Source organism: Anabrus simplex, chromosome 2, assembly GCF_040414725.1.
Source record: "Anabrus simplex isolate iqAnaSimp1 chromosome 2, ASM4041472v1, whole genome shotgun sequence".
NCBI lineage: Eukaryota > Metazoa > Arthropoda > Insecta > Orthoptera > Tettigoniidae > Anabrus > Anabrus simplex.
The window spans coordinates 775616788-775636184 of NC_090266.1; the positions used below are offsets into that span (position 1 = coordinate 775616788).

The following is a 19397-nucleotide window of genomic DNA, read 5'->3' on the forward strand; positions in this document are numbered from 1 at the left end:
GTAACCTTATCTGATTGGCTATCATATATACTGGTCTAATCTGGCTATGATATGATACGCCAGATACATGAGAATAAAGATGCACATTGGAAAGACGGTCAGTGCTGAACAACTTCTGCTAAAGAAGTCTTCTTGTCTGTTTGCAAGATAAGTCTGAACAGCTTCACAAGTTTCTTGGTCTCTTATTCTGAGTACTGTTGTACTCATCCTACATGATGTTACAACTTTGCAAACTGAAAAATTCATTTCCTGTACTGAATGAATTATGTCTGAATGAATTGTTAAATATTTGTTACTTGTCAATTGGTAGTCATAATATTTTTTGTGAAAAATGGAAAGGTGTGTATAGGTATCTTAAGGTAGAAACAGGTTCCATGAAGGACATTCCAGGAATCATAAATGACCAAGGGTTGTATATATGTGAGGATTTACAGAAGGCAGAAGTCAGCAGTATGTTAAGACAGTTGGACATAAGAATAATATCCAGGTAAAGGAGGTGACTAATTGCAGTGAAATGCCTATGATAACAAATATATTTATAATAAGATACAAAAGTTAACAATTAGAAAACCAGCTGGAATTGATAAGATTTCTGGGGACATAGTACCATACCTGAATTACTTGTTTGATTACTGTTTGCATTAAGGAGCTATACCAAATTAACAGAGAGTTGCTATAGTAACTCCAGTATATATAGAAAAGATAATTACAGGCCAGTCAGCTTGAGTTGTTTTGCATGTAAGCTCTGGGAAAGAATTTTTTTCTGATAACATTGGACACATAAAAAAAAATTACAACGTGATTTGATAGATGGCAGTTTAGGTTCAGCAATGGTTATTTCACTGAGACTCAACCTGCAGGATTTCAGCAAGATATAGCCAATATTTTAGGTTCAGGAAGTAAAATTTACTGTATCGTTATTGACCTCTCCAAGGCTTTTGATTGGGTTGATCATATGAAACTACTGACACCCACATTACAATGCCCAATGGCATCATGGATGTGGGAAATCCTCTAGCATCCATCTTATTCATGAGACATACGTCCCTGTAACTTTGATCTGATCCACAAACTAAAGGAACCACTCCAAGGGAAGAATTTCCATATACGAGCTGCCATATTTCTAGTGGGAGGGCATTCTGTCGTGGACACCAAGAAAGGCAGCACTGCTACTGGTATCCTGCTTCCACACATGTGACATTGGGTGCAATATGTTGCAGGGGTTTACATAGAAGGCCTGTAGAGGTATGGTGGTTCTACGATAAAAGGTTTAGTATATATGCACATGTTGCCATTACTTCATATTACAGCCGTCATACGTATAGGAAACAGATGTAGACCAGCGAATTCCTGTGTATAAACTCATGTGGATAGAGTATATGTAAGAGGAAAAAATGGGTCAACATTTTGGGCTGCAGTCTTATCAGTGGAGGATGGAATGAGAATGATGGTGGTATTTGTTGAAATGTAGACTTTGTTGTGATGTATTGAGAGGGGGCAGATAAGCAAGATGAGAGAATGGTAAGAAAGACTGGTTACCTAATGTTATGGCCAGTGGCTTCCCTAGACCTGAGCACCCTTAGGTATGTTACATACTGTAATTAAACTTTATTAATTGTACCTGGGAGTAACTTAGTAATGAGTGATGCATCTCTTATGTAAACTTCCATAATGCAAACAAATGCATTTCTGACATGTTATCTGTAATAATACTGAAAATTGCCCTTTAGGAACTGTATTGGTAGCTGTGGGCTATTTCTTATATAATCTTCCAGGGTGGTAGAATTAGAAATTAAATTGAAAGTAATACAAATTTCAAGAAAGCAATTCTTTATTCCAGCTGAAGATTAAATTTGATATCTTTGAGCTTCAGTGAGATACCATACAGTATATGTAATAGTCATCTCCCACTTTCAGACCAGGCAAGCACACCTGAGTATGATGAATGGATTTGGGTGCTGGTGATTGTTGTTTTAAGTGGCAAAATTACAGGATTATCAGCCCCTGAATGATTTATAATAGTGTTATATTCTATTATAGAACATTAGCACAACAGAGTGAATTTGTTTCAGTTTCCAAGACACTGCGTTTAATTTATTAGCAAAGGTTTTTGGGAATCTCCCATACTGTGAACTCAGAATTTTCATGAGTTTTTAAATTTGTGTACTGTACCTGCAGTAATATACTTTGCCTATATGTGAACAAATATTTATATTTATTCATATATTATCAGTTTAAAACATTGTGCCTTGCAAATTTTAAATTATATCACATGTTTACTTTACAGCTACCACTGAAAATATTATGAAAAATTTCTTACTTACAATCTTAAAATTTAAGTATTAGCATGGCTATGGTGACCCCCAGGTTCACTTCGTGATGACTGATGGTAAACTGGTTGATACTGTCCATGCCTTGTTACTGGAGCATATGTTGGATACGGTATTGCAAAGCTGGACAGACTGTGAGCATTATATGAATTCCCAGTATTAGTTAAGTCTTTAGAAACCTGAAAGGATTTTGAAGGATCTCCCCCAAGAACTGAAGTCAATAGCAGCATAGGTTTAACTCCACTTGAATTACCGTGTCCTTTCCATGGCTGGGATGACTGAGGAGATAATCGATTATTAATAATTGCATTTTCATTGGAAGGTGTAATAACATCTGGCGGAGGGTCAGAGAATCGTTGACATTCTCTTGGGCCTGGGTAACCAGAGTTATTTAACTGAGCAGGAGGCTGCCCCATTTGAGATCCATGGAAGTTTCCAACAGGTCCAGTCTTCTGCATCTGTAAACATATTGACTATGTCAATAATCACAGTTAATAACTTGTTTGACATATAAAACTGCAATATAACCCTCCTTTTAACAAACATGCACTAAAATCTATTGTATTAAATGAAATACATGTTTCAATTAGCCTAGTAAGTGAGAGTGAGTGAGAGTTTTCCAAGTTTGGTACCAGTAGCATATAAACACAGATTGTCTCACCAGTTGCTACAATAGAAATCTAGAAAAGCTCAACAATTTAAATCATGTGGCCATGCCTCAAGAAACCTATATACCTATATCAATGACTTACTTCTAATACCACGTATGTCTGAATGCTCTTCCTACCCATTATATTCCTTAAGATTGGTCACGCCTTCCAGCAACATATTTATATGCAGTCCATCGGAATAATTTTTGTTGTGTTAATTTACCTATGCTAACATTTAAAGGGAAATGAACCTTATCATACTGAATTGCAAGGATGTTGTTTGAATGATGTATTTACATACTCCTACAGTATAATGTTTTTAAGGTTAATTTTCCTTTACACATAAGCATAGGAAAATGTATACAATGAAAATTGTTCTGATGGGCTGCATATTCATATGTGGCTGGGAGGTGTGACTAGTTTTCAGGAATATAATGGCTAGGAAGAGCATTGGGACATACAGTATGTGGTATTAGAAGTAAGCCATTGATATGTAAACCTTCAATTCTGTAGAAGCTTTTGATTTCTACTTATATCTAATTGTGTGTTTGCCTTGCTGACCATTTGGTATTAAAACATAGAAAAAGAAATTAAAATATGTTCATAGACCATAATTTGAATGTGATTCATATTTAAATGGCTGCACATCTCAGTTGCATAGCCATTCATTATCTTTGCTCAAGGTTCCAGGATTAAATTCCAGTGCAGTTGGTTGACATTGAAGGATGTTTGAATTCTTAGTCTAGACTAGTTTTGTCCCTTGTACAAGAGCAGCTAATGTATAGAGAAGTGTTTGTATATTATTTATTCATTACTGACTACACACAATATACCATACATATATCACAAAATATATCTACCCTTTGCCATGACACACTTCTTCAAACAAACCAGTTACTTGAATATTGCTGCACATATTACTTCTAGTGGAACTGAGGCAGCTGCATTCACCAAATCTGCTTTTAAGAAATCAATACTTTGAGGTAATTTAGATCAGACTTTTTCCTCTAAAATACTGTATTGAAAAGTGATAGTCCAGTGGATTAAGGTCTGAGCTTTGACAAGCAGTGTTGAACTCCAGCACATTGTACTCCAGCTAGCATTGTGCTGATATGGTCTTGTTGGCAGGTCCTGAGCCCTGCTGAAATACCTAGTGCTCATGTGCAGACAAAGTGGTGTTTAAGGGCTTCACAACCTCATCTAGAATGTTTGGTAAAATGCAGTGATGTCACACCCTCACATGATACTATCTACCAAACAATCACTGACACTGGAGTGTGACCATTTTCCATTTTTGGGAAGTTGGCTGGGACTTCCTGAGAGCTGTAAATACACACTCAGTCATTCTGGTTGTTCAATATTTCTTCCAAAAAATTTTTTTTCTCATCCATGAAGAGAATTTTGGTGGTGACTGCCATTTGAATGTTTCTCCTACTGTATCTTGGCTCTTGTGGTTCTTATCTGAGAAGCTGCTGTCAGTTGCTGTCCCATGCTTCTTTGGCATACTCAAAGTCTAAGTTTTTTTAAAATGATAATAACCATTGTTTGTGGCAGGTTTTGCATTTCCCATACAAAGATTCTTTGCTTTTGAGCAGATTTCTTCAAATGCTAACATTGATGCTTTCACGGCCCATACTTGTAGACATGATATGGGCTTCTGGGCTTATGCTGTGCCAAGAAAACAAGGTGAAACTCTTATGTTCCACGGAGAACTTTGCTCCACGTCTTCAGAAGAAAATCTCGATTGTTCCTGAGGAAGTCTTCTACAATAATGAGGGTTTGAATTTAAGAATATTTTACTGTTGGAGAAATGTAGTGGTGTGCTGGTTCATCACCAGGTGGCTCACTGTATGTAGGCACAGGGCTCCAAGTGGGAGCTGACGGCAACATTAACCCCAAATCAAATGTTCTATCACACCATGCATGCTTGAGAAGTATCAGAGAGGACATCAGATGAATCAGGGATGAAAGTGGTAGAAGAAATAGAAACTAATAAAATAAAATAAAACAAATAAAAGACACCAGGATAGAATGGAACAGAGCTGAAGAATATAATATTAAGTGAAATCATAAGTTAGTGATGCCAGTATTTTAAATCAAGTGACTGTAATTAATTTATTGGTGAATGAGACTATATACTATAACTGTTTAAATATGTCCACTGTCATACCAGCTGCATCGATAAATGTTTCAAGTTGAGAGCTTACCAGATGTGGACAAGTACCGTAATGGAATTACAAACTGTTTAGTCAGCGAGGAAAATGTGTAATAAGTAGACATTATACTGCTAGATATTCAGATCATAGTACTGAGCAAGTTAAAAATGTGTTAACAGATAGTAAAAACAGCAATAATTAAAATTGAGCATTTTATGTTTGCTGGTATTTGTGATGCTACCTGTTCATACACGGAAGAAAGAACGAATTGTATGTTCCAGACAGAATGTGCTCAGTAGCCATGCTTGGAGGCTGTAACCCAAGCAGGATGACCCAAGAACCATTCATGACGTTTTTGCATGATATTGACACTATGAAGGAGTAAAAGGATGGGGCCATCTGATCCAGACTTGAGTCCATATGCTCTAAGATGAGTACTCCATTTATTTTAGGAATGTAAAGCATGTTTAATCACCTACGGGAAAATTAATAATAATAATAATAATAATAATAATAATAATAATAATAATAATAATAATAATAAATTAGGAAGGAAGGTAACACCAAGAAGGAATCAGTGGGTAACTCAGGAGATATTATACCAGATTGAACAGCAAAAATACATGATTGCAAATGAAGGCAGAAGGTAGAAAAGAATACAGGCAATTAAAGAATAAAGTAGATAGGAGATGCAGGACAGCTAAGGAAGAATGGCTGAAAGAGAAGTGCAAGGATGTTGAAGGGTGTATGTTTGTAGGAAAAGTAGATGCTGCATACCTTTGGAGAAAGGAAAACTAGGCATATGAATATTAAGAGGTCAGATGGAAGACCACTTATTAGGAAGGAAGACAAATCAGAAAGATGGCAGAAATATATCCTACAATTGTACAACTTAATGTATCAAGGGAAAGAAGTAGATGATGACATGAAATGGCGTATGGCTTTTAGTGCCAGGAGTGTCCGAAGACAAGTTCGGCTCGCCAGATGCAGGTCCTTTGATTCGACTCCCGTATGTGACCTGTGCATCATGACGAAGATGAAATGATGATGAACATGACACATACACCCAGTCTCCCATGCCGGCAAAATTAACCATTTATGGTTCAAATTCCCTACCCTGCCAGGAATCGAACCCGGGACCCCTGTGACCGAAGGCCAGCACACTAACCATTTAGCCATGGAGCCAGACAAGTAGATGATAAGGTTCTGGAGCAAGAAGAGGCTGTAGATGCTCATGAAATGGCAGACCCAATTTTGAGGCTAGAATTTGAAAGAGCTTTGACAGTCCTAAATAGGAACAAGGCACCTGGAATTGATATCATATGCTCAGAATTACCAACTGCCTTAGGAGAAACCAGCATGGTGAGGTTATTGCATTTAGTGTGTAAGATATATGATTCAGGAGAAGTGCCTTCCGATTTTAGACACAGTATTTTTATACCTATTTCCACGAAAGCAGGTGCTGACAAGTGTGAAAACGACTGCACCATTAGTTTAGTATCTCAGACTTGTAAAATTTGAACATGTATTATTGACAGAAGAATGGAAAGACAAGCTGAAGCTGAGTAGGGAGAAGATCAGTTTGGCTTCAGAAGAAATGTAAGAGCATGTGATGCAATCCTGAGTTTACTTCTCATCTTGGAGGATTGAATTAAGAAAAAAAAAGCCCTCTTAAATAGCATTCTTAGATGTAGGAAAGGCATTTGATAATGTTGATTGGACCAAGTTATTTGAGATACTGAAGGTGATTGGTATAAGATACCAAGGAAGAAGAATTATCTACAGTCTGTACAAAATTCAGTCTGCAGTGATAAGTAAAGGCAATGAAAAAAGAAGCAGCAAACCAGAAAGGAGTGAGACAAGGCTGCAGTTTGTCCCCTCTCCTTTTCATTGTTTATATCAAACAGGCAGTAAGGGAAATCAAAGAGAAATTTGGAAAAGGAATTGCAATCCAAGGAGAGGAAATAAAAATTCCAAAATCTGCCAATGATGTTATTATTTTATCCGAGTCTGCAGAAGATCTGGAGAAATTGCTGTATGATATGGACACAGTCTTCATGAAGGAGTACAAGATAAAAATAAGCAAGTCCAAAAGAAAAGTAATGGAATATGGTCAAACAAAGTCATGTGATGTACAAAATATTAGATTAGGAAATTAAGTCTTAAAGGAAGTAGATGAATATTGATACTTTGGTAGTAGAACAACTAATGATGGCAGAAGTAAGGTAATTATAAAATGCAGACTAGCACAAGCAAGGATGGCCTTTCTTAAGAAAAAGAATATTCTCACTTCGAACATTCATGTAGGAATTAAAAAGAAATTTTTATGACTTTCGTTTGGGGCATAGCATTGTAAGGAATTGAAATAAGGACAATAACTAGCTAAGAAAGAAAGAGAAAACAAGGTTTAGAAACATGGTGTTGCAGAAGAATGCTGAAGGTGAGATGGATGGATCAAATTACGAATGAAGAGGTGAAAAATAAAAACCTACAACCTGTTTTCCAGTCATTGACCGGGTCAGGGATGAAATGAATGAATCATATATAAGCTATTAGTATGATGGGGTCGCCACTCCCAAAGTGATTTTAGTAATGACTGATAGATGCTATGAAATGAGAATGGAGAGTGTTGCTGGAATGAAAGATGGGAAGATGACAGGGAAAACCAGAGTACCCGGAGAAAAACCTGTCCCGGCTCCACTTTGTCCAGCACAGATCTCACATGGAATGACCGGAATTTGAACCATGGTATCCAGCAGTGAGAGGCCGATGCGCTGCCGTCTGAGCCACGGAGGCTCGAATGAAAAGGTACTGAATCAAATTGGTGAGAGGAGAACGACTTGGCAAAACTTGACAATAAGAAGAGATAGAATGATAAGACACATATTAAGACACCCAGGACTTGTTCAGTTGGTTTTGGGGGGAAGTGTAGGTGATAAAAACGGCAGGGGTAGACCAAGGTATGAATATGACAAACAGATTGGATTAGTGATGTAGGATGTAGTAGTTAAGTAGAAATGAAATGAAATAGAAATGAAAAGGTTAGCACAGGATAGGGTGGGATGCAAGCTGCACTGAACCAGTCTACGGACTGATGACCCAAACAATAAAAAAAGAAAACCAGTAATAATGTTGTAAATATATGCAACCATATAACTATCTAGATACAGCCACAGATTTGAAGCTGGCAATATTTTCTTATAATGATATAGGGCAAGTGGGATCTTTCCTTTCTTAATTTTATGTCAATGCTATTTAGTTTTAAATTATAATATACTGTAATAATATATAATCTTTATATAATATGTATTATAATATATTATAATATAGTGTAAAGAATATAAGCACTAAAGTCACTTTTGATATACCAGTAAATAATGTTCAAATTAGGGATTGCTCGAACGTGTGATCTAAAGAGAGCAGGTGTAGAGTGACCGATTGTACTCGCTTTGATGCTTGATGAGGAGTCTCAGAAACCCAGGTGGAAATATTAGTGTTTAGATAATTTGTGTCTGGTGCTGATACAGTAGGTGATGGTTTGTTTTGGATGATGATTTCTATGTGGAAATGTTTGAGAGTCCTCAGTTCAATGTTATATTTCAGAAGGAGCAACATTGTTAATGAATGTTGGTCATGTAGTAAGGGTTTTATTGTATTTCTTTCTTCATGCAATTTGATAGTGATCACTGGCACACAGCTAACAGACAGGTTATCATTTTGACACCAGACGGTAATAAATGATATAGTATTGTAAATTTTAACATGTTGTAATGTTTATAAATTCTTGGGAGATAATTTAACAAGTATAAATTTACCATGATAGGGATGTCGAGGTATTTCAGACTTAGTGTAACCCCTCGGTGGCATATTCAGGATCATTGAAAGGTATTAATTATATTCCATTGTGGAATTGTTCAGGGAATTTATGTCTAAGTTGGTAAGTTGGTAAGTTAAAATTTTTCTTGATATCATATCAAATGTAAGATCTGATCGTTTCTATGTATGTTTTCCTTGTTGTGATAAATTGAAGTTTTCTTGAGATCATACTGCTGAGGTAATGTCAATTCAGTATTAATAATTCTGGGTAGATGATGTCATAAATACGTGAGTATGGGGTGTGTGGATGTTCGCACTATTGTATTAAGAATACTTGAGTCATCAGATAAAGGCCAGTGAATATTGTTTTACGAACTGTATGAGTTGTTGACAAGCCTTGGTAGTTGATTTAGGAATGAGCAGGTCACTAATGTACTATTGTATTAAAGTGTACATATTTGGTTACATGTTGTAGCAATTGGTCTTTGTTTATAAATTTAAAGGTGTTTTTCAGATATATTTTAAAAAAATTTTAGCGTAAAGTAAGTGGTTTGAATCTACCAGCATTATATTTCAGATCTAATTATTTGATTCCAGTTTTATATAGGAATCTTGGTAGTAAGAAATCCCCTAGGTGTGTGTACAAATTTATGGAGGAGCAAGAGATCTCCCTTTATCGAGTTTCACTGTTGAGGTATTTCCCTACATGTCAGATATTGTGTATTGCTGCCAAGGAGTGTCTTACGTTGTAAAGTATAGACCTGTGTTACCGTATTTATTATCATCCATGTCCATAATTATTATCTGTGTATGCCCTATGGTCATAATGAAAGAATTCCTGCTGCAGTGGTGTGATCTAGTTCTGATGTGACATTTGCATGAAGTCATGTGTGATCTTTTCCACAGGAGAGGTAAAATAGTGTAATTTTGGATTTTGTAACATTGATAGAATTTGTGGAAGTTCACATTTGAAATACTTGTAATATTTGGTTTTTAAATGTCATCATAGTCATTCTGAAACCTCAATTATTCCATGGACTTTCATGCCATATCTTACTGGTGTACGTATGGACGTTACAAGAGACACACTACTGTTTATCTTGTTTGTATAATCTCTAGTTATGGTCAAGATCATGCTGGCTAATGTATTGTTTGGTTAGTGCAGTGAATTGTAAACTAGTTTTATGTAAATAAACTGGAGCATTTGTGTTAATTTGTGTATTGGCAGAAAGTACGAAGTTGAAAAGTGAATGAACACAATTGCTCCGACTGTTTACACATGCTGGCAATGACTTTGAACAGAAGATAAATGCAAAACAACCCACAAGAGAAGAGGTCTTCTCAGGATTCGAGATCTTCGAGGACAAAACTGAATGATTATTCAGATGCGATGAAAGAATTTGTGTGGTTTGGTACGCCGATGAGCATGAAGAGGAAGAAGAAGACATCACAGGTGAATACGAAATCATGGGAAGGGGGATACCGCGAAAGGTGGTTAAACTTAAAGACCAGGTATGAGAATATTTTGCATGATGATACACTCAGTGGCAATGGGGTAAATAGTACTGCTAGTACTGGTTCCAGTAAATTCAGGTGTAAAAGGAATTTATGATTGCCTAAACTAGAACTTACACAGTTTGAAGGAGATGTACATAACTGGGTAGCCTTCTGGGGACAGTTCAAAAAGGTACATGAGGATGAAAAAATCGAGGAAGAGGATAAATTCCTATACCTCTGCCAAGCTACTGCACCTGGGACATCAGCTAGAGAACTCGTGGAATGTTTCCCACCCTCAGCATCAAATTATCAGAAAGCCACAGAGCAGTTAAAATCGAGGTTCGCGAGATAGAACTCTTGCAATTAGTACTTCAAAAGAGTAACATGCTAAATGATATCAGTCTACATAGCCTTTTTGATAAACTGTAGACCCAGTTAAGGGCACTAGAGTCACTAGGGGTTACTAGTGATAAATATGTGGCAATGCTTTACCCGCTTGTAGAATCACCACTACCAGATGACAATTTGAAAGCATGAGAACGATCTTGTACGTTGCGGGCATGTAAGAAGCGTGACCAATCTAAGTATCAGGAGACACTTTTGAGATTCATAAGACAAGAGGTAGAAAGTAAAGAACATCTCCTTCTGGCTCATACCAATTTCCTAGGTTTACTGTGGGGATACATCTCAAAATAACAGATTAAACTGCCCACAGCAGCAGTCATTTTCTTGAGTGAAGAGAAAAGGAGCGATAGGGCATGTACATGGACAGTTTTAAAGCTAGGGGCCTCACTACAAAGAAAAGACAAGTTTTGAAAAAAAAATAGCATGTTTCCACTGTCTCAAGGTGGGCCATTGTGCAAAAAATGTGCAAATCTGTACTCAAATGCTTGATTTGTTGTAAAGGGCATCACACCATTATGTGCAAGGGTTTAATGGAAATAATTCCAGTTGATAGCAGCAAGAAAAGTTCAGTCAAGAAAGGAAATGAACCAGGTAGAACAGAAAACTTATTGTCTCAACAAAAGGGACATACATTGCTGCAAACTTTGGTAGTTAAAGTGTCGGTAAACAAGGTTGTTAAGTTGGCTAGAGTACTACTCGACTCGGGATCTTAAAGATGATACTTCACGAAGGACAGTGTTCACAAGCTTGGGCTGAAGAAGGTAGGGGAAAAGACATTAATACATAATCTGTTTGGTGGAGTAGAGACAGGGGCAAAAAGTGCATGGTATTTGTGAGGTTACTCTTAGAAGTTTAGATAAAAAATTTGAGTGCAATATCCCTATGTTGGATCAATAGAAAATTTGTGATTTTGTACCCTGGATTGAGATCCAGCAGTGCTTTGAAACCACAACATAACCTTATCAGATGTAGGCTATGATGTTCCTGAGATAAAGATATTACTTGGGGCAGACATAATTGGGCAACTATTAACAGGCTGGAGAGCGGTTTTGAGGACGCGATGGTGGCTCTCGAATCTAAACTGAGCTGATGGTGATAGGGCAGCATAGAATATTCAGCAACTGCAATGCTGTAAATAACCTCTTTTGTATGGCAGATTTTAATGCAGCTGATTTGTGGTGTCTGGAAGCCATAAGCATTAGCGACCCAGCAGATTTGAAAACCAAAGAAATTCTGGAAGCAGAGACACTTGAATTGTTCGAGAAGATGGTGAAAGTTGACCAAGAAAGAAGATATGAGGTATGCCTACCCTGGAAGGAGGGGCATCAACAGCTGAGGGACAAGTAAGATCTAGCTGAGAAGAGATTGTTGAGTGTAAGCAAAAGACTAGAGACCATCGGCAAGTTGGAAGAGTATGATAAAGTCTTTCATGAATGGCTGTGGAGGGGCATAGTGGAAATGATACTCTCTGCCAGCAAGAATGATGGCCATACCTCGCTTACCAGCCAGTAATAAAGGAGTCCAGTATGACCACAAAAATTACGCCTGTATTTGATGCCTCAGCCCAAGATAAAAGAGGCAACTCATGTAACAGCTGTCTGGAAAAAGGGCCCAATTTGGTGGATTTAATACCCAAGCTGTTGCTACAGTTCAGAAAACATGCTCTTGGAGTGATAGCTGACATCAGAAAGGCATTTCTGCAAATCAAGCTAGCCCAAGGTGACAAGGATTTTTTAAGATTTCTTTGGTGGAAGGACTGCCACAACAAAGAGGTGGTAATCCTCAGGCACTGCAGGGATTGTATTTGGAGTGTCGTCTAGTCCATTCCTACTGGGTGTGACTATAACACATCATCTGAGACATGCACCTGAGAAACTGAATAGTACCACAGTGCAACTTAGAGACTCTTTCTAAGTGGACAACTGTGTTACCAGTGTGGCCAACGAAGAACAACTACAGAAATTTGTGATATAAGCTACCACACTGATGTCTACAGCACAATTTGAACTTTGCAGATGGATCAGCAGCCCCATTCATCAAGAAGACAGAGCTATAAAGCAAGATGGAGTTGTTCTGGTCCGAGGTCTCTTATGGGATATCATTATAGAGGAGCTTCTCTGTGATGTCAAAACCATTACAATGACCACTTGTCCAGTTACCAAGAGGAATCTGTTGTCTGTGGCTCAGTGAGTTTTCTACCCAATTGGCTTCACATGTCTGTCTACTTTATTACCGAAGCTAATGCAGCAAGAAACATGGAAACACAAATTTTGATTGGATTAAGAGCTTCATGATAGCATTACAAGCAAATTCAAGACCTGGAGGGAGCAGATGCAGTGGTTAACTAGATGTCACCTTTCAAGGAGAATGATACAAGTGGACTGGGGAGTGGAAGATGTCTTCATGTATTTTGTGATGTGAGTAAACTTGCTTATGCAGCTTGTGTATTCTTGAGGCTAAGGCGATGATTGCTTCTGTCAAACATGTCACAATACCATGTTTGGAAATGTTGGCAGCAGTCCTTCGTACCAGAATTTCTAAACAGGTGAAAGAGGCGTTGGGACTACAACAGTGTGAAACATTCTTTTGGAGTGTCTCGTCAGTAGCCCTGACTTGGATAAAGCAGGCAGACAACTGGAATATATCCATGGGTAACAGTTGTCAAGAAATATGACAGTACACCAATACTGATGATTGACATCACCTACCGGGGTCTCTGAACGCAGCATATCTTCTGCCAAGGGGCTGATTATTATTATTACTTGTAAAAGGTTGTCATGAAACATGTGTTGTATACATATTAATATGAGTCTATTTACTGTAAGAAACCATAATTAATGGGGTATATAATTTATTATTACCTGTATATATGATGTATAATCCACTACAATATTGTGCAACATACTGTAATATCCAGAATGGCATATCCTTGACACTAGATGGTTGTAGAAAGTTCCTTACATTATAACTAGGCTATTAGGCACTCTAGAATTTACAAGAAGATAGGTTGTGACATATCCTCCTAGAAGCCTGGCCAGGCAACAAATCTATAAGGAGGCAGTCTTGATGGTACAGTTGAGTTATTGTTTAACAGGAGTTGTTTTGATGTGACTTGTGTAGAAGTCATGCTAGTGAGTATTTGAGGTATTTGAATTGGTTTTGTTGAGTTGGTAGTTGACATGCCTCTGGTGCAGTCTTCTTCTTATTATGACAGGCAGTTGTTCAATATGTTGGTTTATTGATGTGTGACAAATCTATAACAGTTTGTAAATAAATTAGTGTACCGGTATGCAACTGACAGCATTTTGTGTGCATATTTGTGGATACATCGAAGGGAGTTCTGAGGTTGATACCAAACTTACGTTGGGGGAAGAGAGTTAAGCATTCATGAAACCCATCTTGATGCCGTCAAACCATGCCATCAAGACTAGATTAATTTGGGATGAACATCATCACTCACAGCATGCGGGGCTACTGATGCTGTTAGCTGGACTCTGGGAAAGACTCTGGATTATTAGGGTTAGGAAAGTGACAAAACTAGTTATAGCAAAATGTGTGAAATGTAAATGGTACAAGGCTAGTCCTAAAGCACCAGCTTTTGCTCCATTGCCCAAGGATAGAGTGGGTTCAACAGCAGCTTTTGAGATCTTGGGGGTAGGTTATGCTGGATCGCTGGTGCAGTCTTTGACAGCGTGGAAGAATTTCTATACTCAGACAGTGGGACCAATTTTGTAGGACTTAATAATGCTCTGAGAACGTTGGACTGGAATGAGATTGTCACCCACTCGGCTATCAGGAAGATTGCTTGGAAATTCATCCCACCTACAACAGCCTGGTGGGAAGGATGATGGGAGAGACTAGTCAGAACAGTGAAAGAACTGCTACGATGAATCTTGGGGTGTGCCTCTGATACTACAAAAAATTATATACTGTGTAGTGTGATTGCGAGGTAACTAACAACTCAAGACCACTTATATACATTGCAGATAATTTGGCTGAATTAAAGCCTTTGACACCAGCAACATTTCTGCAGGGAATTCCTACAAATGAGACTCCAGATTTGGATGCAGTTGATGAGGGTAACTGTGGCAAACGTTGTAGGTAGCTCCAGAAACTCTGCAAGGACCTACGGCAAAGATTCAGGAGTGAATATTTGGCACTCCTAGTTCACCACGGCCAGAGGAAGACCAACAGCATCAAAGTGAGAGATGTACTCGTAGTATTGATAGGAGCAGATTCCACAAAACGCATCAAGCGGCTCCTTGCGGTCATCTTTGAAGTGTATCCTGGGGAGGATGAAGTAGCAAGAGTAGCTAAACTGAAGACATTTGTGGGAGAGTTGATCAGACCATTCCAGAGTCTCTATCCATTAGAGGTGCAGACAACTCCAGAGGAATGGAAGCAGCCTGAAACTGAGACGATCACTTCGCCTGATACAAAACCTTCACATGAAGAGTTCAAGTTGTCAAGATTTTGGCTACAAACTTACTCCGCTGGCGTAGAAGGGGGAGAGATGACACTCCCACGTGGCGCATCCCAAGTGGCGGGTAGCGGATTCCTAACCGGCTTGCTGGCAGACTTGAGCAAAATAAAATAGCTCTGGTGGACCAATCACACAACAGCCTGTGCGTGGGGGATGCAGACGAAGAATACACCTACGGTATTCCCTGCCTGTCGTAAGAGGCTACTAAAAGGCGCAACCAAGGGATGATTGAATTAGGACCATAAGGCTACTTGTAATTAGTACCATCACACGGGGAACACCGTGGGTTGCCTTTACTTGCGAATAGTACCACTATGTTAGGTAAACAATAGGTTTGTGATTAGTAGCAACAGTGTGTGAATCAGGATGGGTTTTATAGTACCTGTGATTAGTACCACCACATGCAGAACATCACAAGCTTATGTTGCCTGTAATTAGTACCATTATGTGAGAAACACCATGGGTCTGGGCATTGCCTGTGATTAGTACTACTATATGAGCAACACCGTGGGTCTGCATTACGTATGATTAGTACCCACTATGTAAGGAACTCCACAGGATAGTACGAGTCAATGTGATTAGTACACTTATCTGAAGAACACCATAGGTTTGCATTGCCTGTAAGTGGTGCCGCAATGTGGGAAATACCATAGGTCTGCGTTACATGTGTATATTACATTACCTGTGAGTAGTACCATAATGTGTGGAATACGCTACTTTTGATTAGTACCGCATCATGACAAATACCATCGTTCCATTTTACTAGCATTATGAGGGGGTGATGACCTGGATTTTGGACCCCTTTAGACAACAAGCACCGTCGATTCAGGATTGCGCTTTAGAAGCAGTCCCTTGGTCAGTGGTACTATTTTTTTTACGCTAGTTTCTGGGAAGGGCATTGCGGGTCGGATCCACTGGTTGTTTAAATTTATATTAATCCATTCATTCTTTGTCATCATGTTTTGAATTCTTGTCAGTGGATGATTTTGGACTTTTAAATTGTCATTACATTTCATCTCATTTCATACCATTAGGGGCCAATGATCTAGATGTTAGGCCCCTTTAAACATCATCAACATCATCATCATCAAGAATTTTGGGCAGAGAATTAAAGCGCCATTGAGAATTTATTTGTGAATACTCTTGATGTGGCATTGCCTTTCTGTTCACTTATTTAATGTGTTGCCAGCCCCGCAGTATGGGGGTAGCATGTCTGCCTCTCATCCGGAGATCCCAGTTCGATTCCCGGCCAAGTCAGGGATTTTTACCTGCATCTGAGGGCTGGTTCGAGGTCCACTCAGCCTATTTGATTACAATTGAGGAGCTATGTGATGGTGAGAGGGCGGCCCCAGTCTAGAAAGACCGAAAAAAAAACTCCATCAGCTTTCCACAGGACATCGCGTAATCTGCAGGCCTTCGGTTGCATGGTAGACCATGGCCCTTCGGGACTCTTGTGCCATTGCAGGGGATTATTTAATGTATTATGTGTTTGTGTTTCAGCTGCTCTATTGAGTGTTTAGCAATTAAAATACAATTGCAAAGCGGGAGGATGTTCCAAAACCTCAATTATTCCATAGACTGCCAAGCCATATCTTACTGGTGTATCTATGGACATTACATGGGACACACTACTCTTCATCTTGTTTGTATAATCTCTGGTTGTGTTCAAGATCATGCTGGCTAATGTATTATTTAGTTAGTGCAGTCAATTGTGAACTTGCTTTTTTTGTAAATGAACTGAAGCATTTGTGTTAATTTGTGTCATTGTTAAGTTATAAGCACTTTTCTTGACAGTAGTGTTTGTGAATAGTGAATGCCCAAGTAGGTCAGGAAAGAAAAGGAGATGAAGAGATTATAGGACCATTTGGATATGGGAAGAGAAACAAGGCTGGAGATATTTTGGTAGACATGTTTAGAAGAAATGAGCTGATCATTGTTAACACATGGTTTTGAAAGAAAAACAGCCAGAAGATAACAAGATATAGTTGGGATAACAAAATCAAAACCCTGATAGATTACATTTTGGTCGAGAAAGGTAACAGGACAATGTTGGTAGATGTAACAGCCCTCCCAAGTGAATCTTTTGAAGGAGATCACAGAGTTGTGATAGCTAAGTTAAAGATGGGAAAGATGCAAAAGATGACTGAGATTAAGAAGAGAAAGCTAAGGGTATGGAAATTGCAGGAGAAGGAAATAAATGAAGAGTTCCAAACACACATTAAAACAAGTATAACTGACATCGGAAGGGTCAAAGAGGAACGGGCGTACTTTAAAACAGTCATGGTGGAGTCTGCAGAAAAGACCTGTGGAAGAGTATCAGGAAGGAACAAATATCAATAAATGCCCTGGTGGAATGTCAGGGTAAAAGATATAGTTAAACGGAAGAAACAAGCTTGGAAAAGATTGCTGAGAAACAGAACAACAGAATGCAAAATAGAATACAAGCACTGCAAGAAGGTGTGCTCCAAGGTGGTTCAAGAAGAGAAAAAGAAAAGATGGCAAAAATTCACAGAATATCTGCAAGAAGATACAACCAGAAGCAAAAAGATCTTATTCCAGGGGTAAAAAAAGAAGAAAAACCCCAGTAAAGGTGCTAACTTCATTAAAAATGAATGAGAGGAAGTAATGACAGAGAAGCAGGATATATTGCAGAGGTGGGGAAAAAACTTTATACAGCTTTACAATGTGCGAAATACCTCGGTACAAGGAGAAATCGAAGAACCAGATTTAGTGCAGATGGAAGATAAGGAAAATGAGGTGTCCATGGCAGAGATTGAGTAGGCCACTAAGAGAATGAAATGAGGCAAGGCAGCTGGACTTGACAAGGTCACCATAGAAATGATAAGAGCAGCAGGAGCAGTTAGTCTACAGTGGTTGTATAGACTCTCAGAGTGATATGGAGAGAAAAGACTGTTCCAAAAGAGTGGACGAAAGGGGTCATTATACCAATTTTCAAGAAAGGAGACAGGAAGCAATGTGAAAATTACAGAGGAGTGACACTGATACCTCATACAGCTAAGATCCTTGAAAGAATCTTGGATAAATGAATAAGAGACAGAGTAGAGCAAAAATTTTCAGAACACCAATATTGATTCAGAAGAGGCAGGTCCACATTTGACCCAATATTTACATTGCATCAAATGATGGAAAGGTATTGGGAATATGGAAAGGGCATGGTAGTAACTTTTCTAGATATGGAAAAAGGAATTTGGTATGGAAAACATTGAGAGAGGCACAGATTGGGAATGAAACAATGTAGATGATAATAGCATTGTATCAAAATTGTGAAAGCTGTGTTAGAACAAAAGTGGGTCAAACTGAATGGTTCAGAGTTGAGACATTGTATTGTCTCCATTAATCTTCATTGTCATCATGGAGAGAATTCTACATAATATCAAGGAGAAGATGATGGGAGAACAAGTACAGTCTATGCTCTTTGCTGATGACATCATAGTTTGGGGAGGTATGGAGAGCAAGTACAGGCACAAGTTGATGGATGGAATGAAGAGATAAGAAATTTTGGAATGAAGATTAGTACTGTGAAAAGCAAGACTTTGATCAGGACAAGAGGTAACAGAAAATTCAGGAGAGTGATAAAACTAGGAAATGAACCTCTTGATGTAGTGAAAATTTTTAAATATTTGGGCAGCATCATATGACAAGATGGAAATTTGAATGGATAAATTGATTTAAGAATAGAGCAGTCTGCAAGTTTCTATTGGTTTGTGAGAAACATTGTATAGAACAAAGATGTGCCAATGAAGTGCAAGAACGTTTTATACTCGTCCTATTGTAAACCTATACTGACCTCTTCTTCAGCAGCCTGGACGTTGACTAAGCGGAACCAGAATAAGAAACAAGCAGCTGGAATGAGGTACTTGAGGAGCATACAGGGAAAGAAAAGACAAGGTAAAATACGAAATGAGGAATTCTTTCTTGCTAGTGGTTTTACGTCACACCAACACAGATAGGCCATACAGCGATGATGGGATAGGAAAGGCCTAGTAGTTGGAAGGAAGCAGCCATGGCCGTAATTAAGGTACATCCCCAGCATTTGTCT

General features: G+C 38.4%; 1 protein-coding gene across 1 annotated transcript in view; it reads right to left on the reverse strand.

Moving 5' to 3' along the window:
• Positions 1–2284: 2284 nt before the first annotated feature.
• The window catches only part of LOC136863684 (roundabout homolog 2-like), a 231455-nt gene continuing 214342 nt past the window's right edge, over positions 2285–19397 (reverse strand). Inside the window, exon 18 of the mRNA XM_068226035.1 lies at positions 2285–2788. Coding sequence (XP_068082136.1) covers positions 2336–2788 — 453 coding nt within the window. The 3' untranslated portion in view covers positions 2285–2335. The remainder of the gene's footprint in view (positions 2789–19397) is intronic.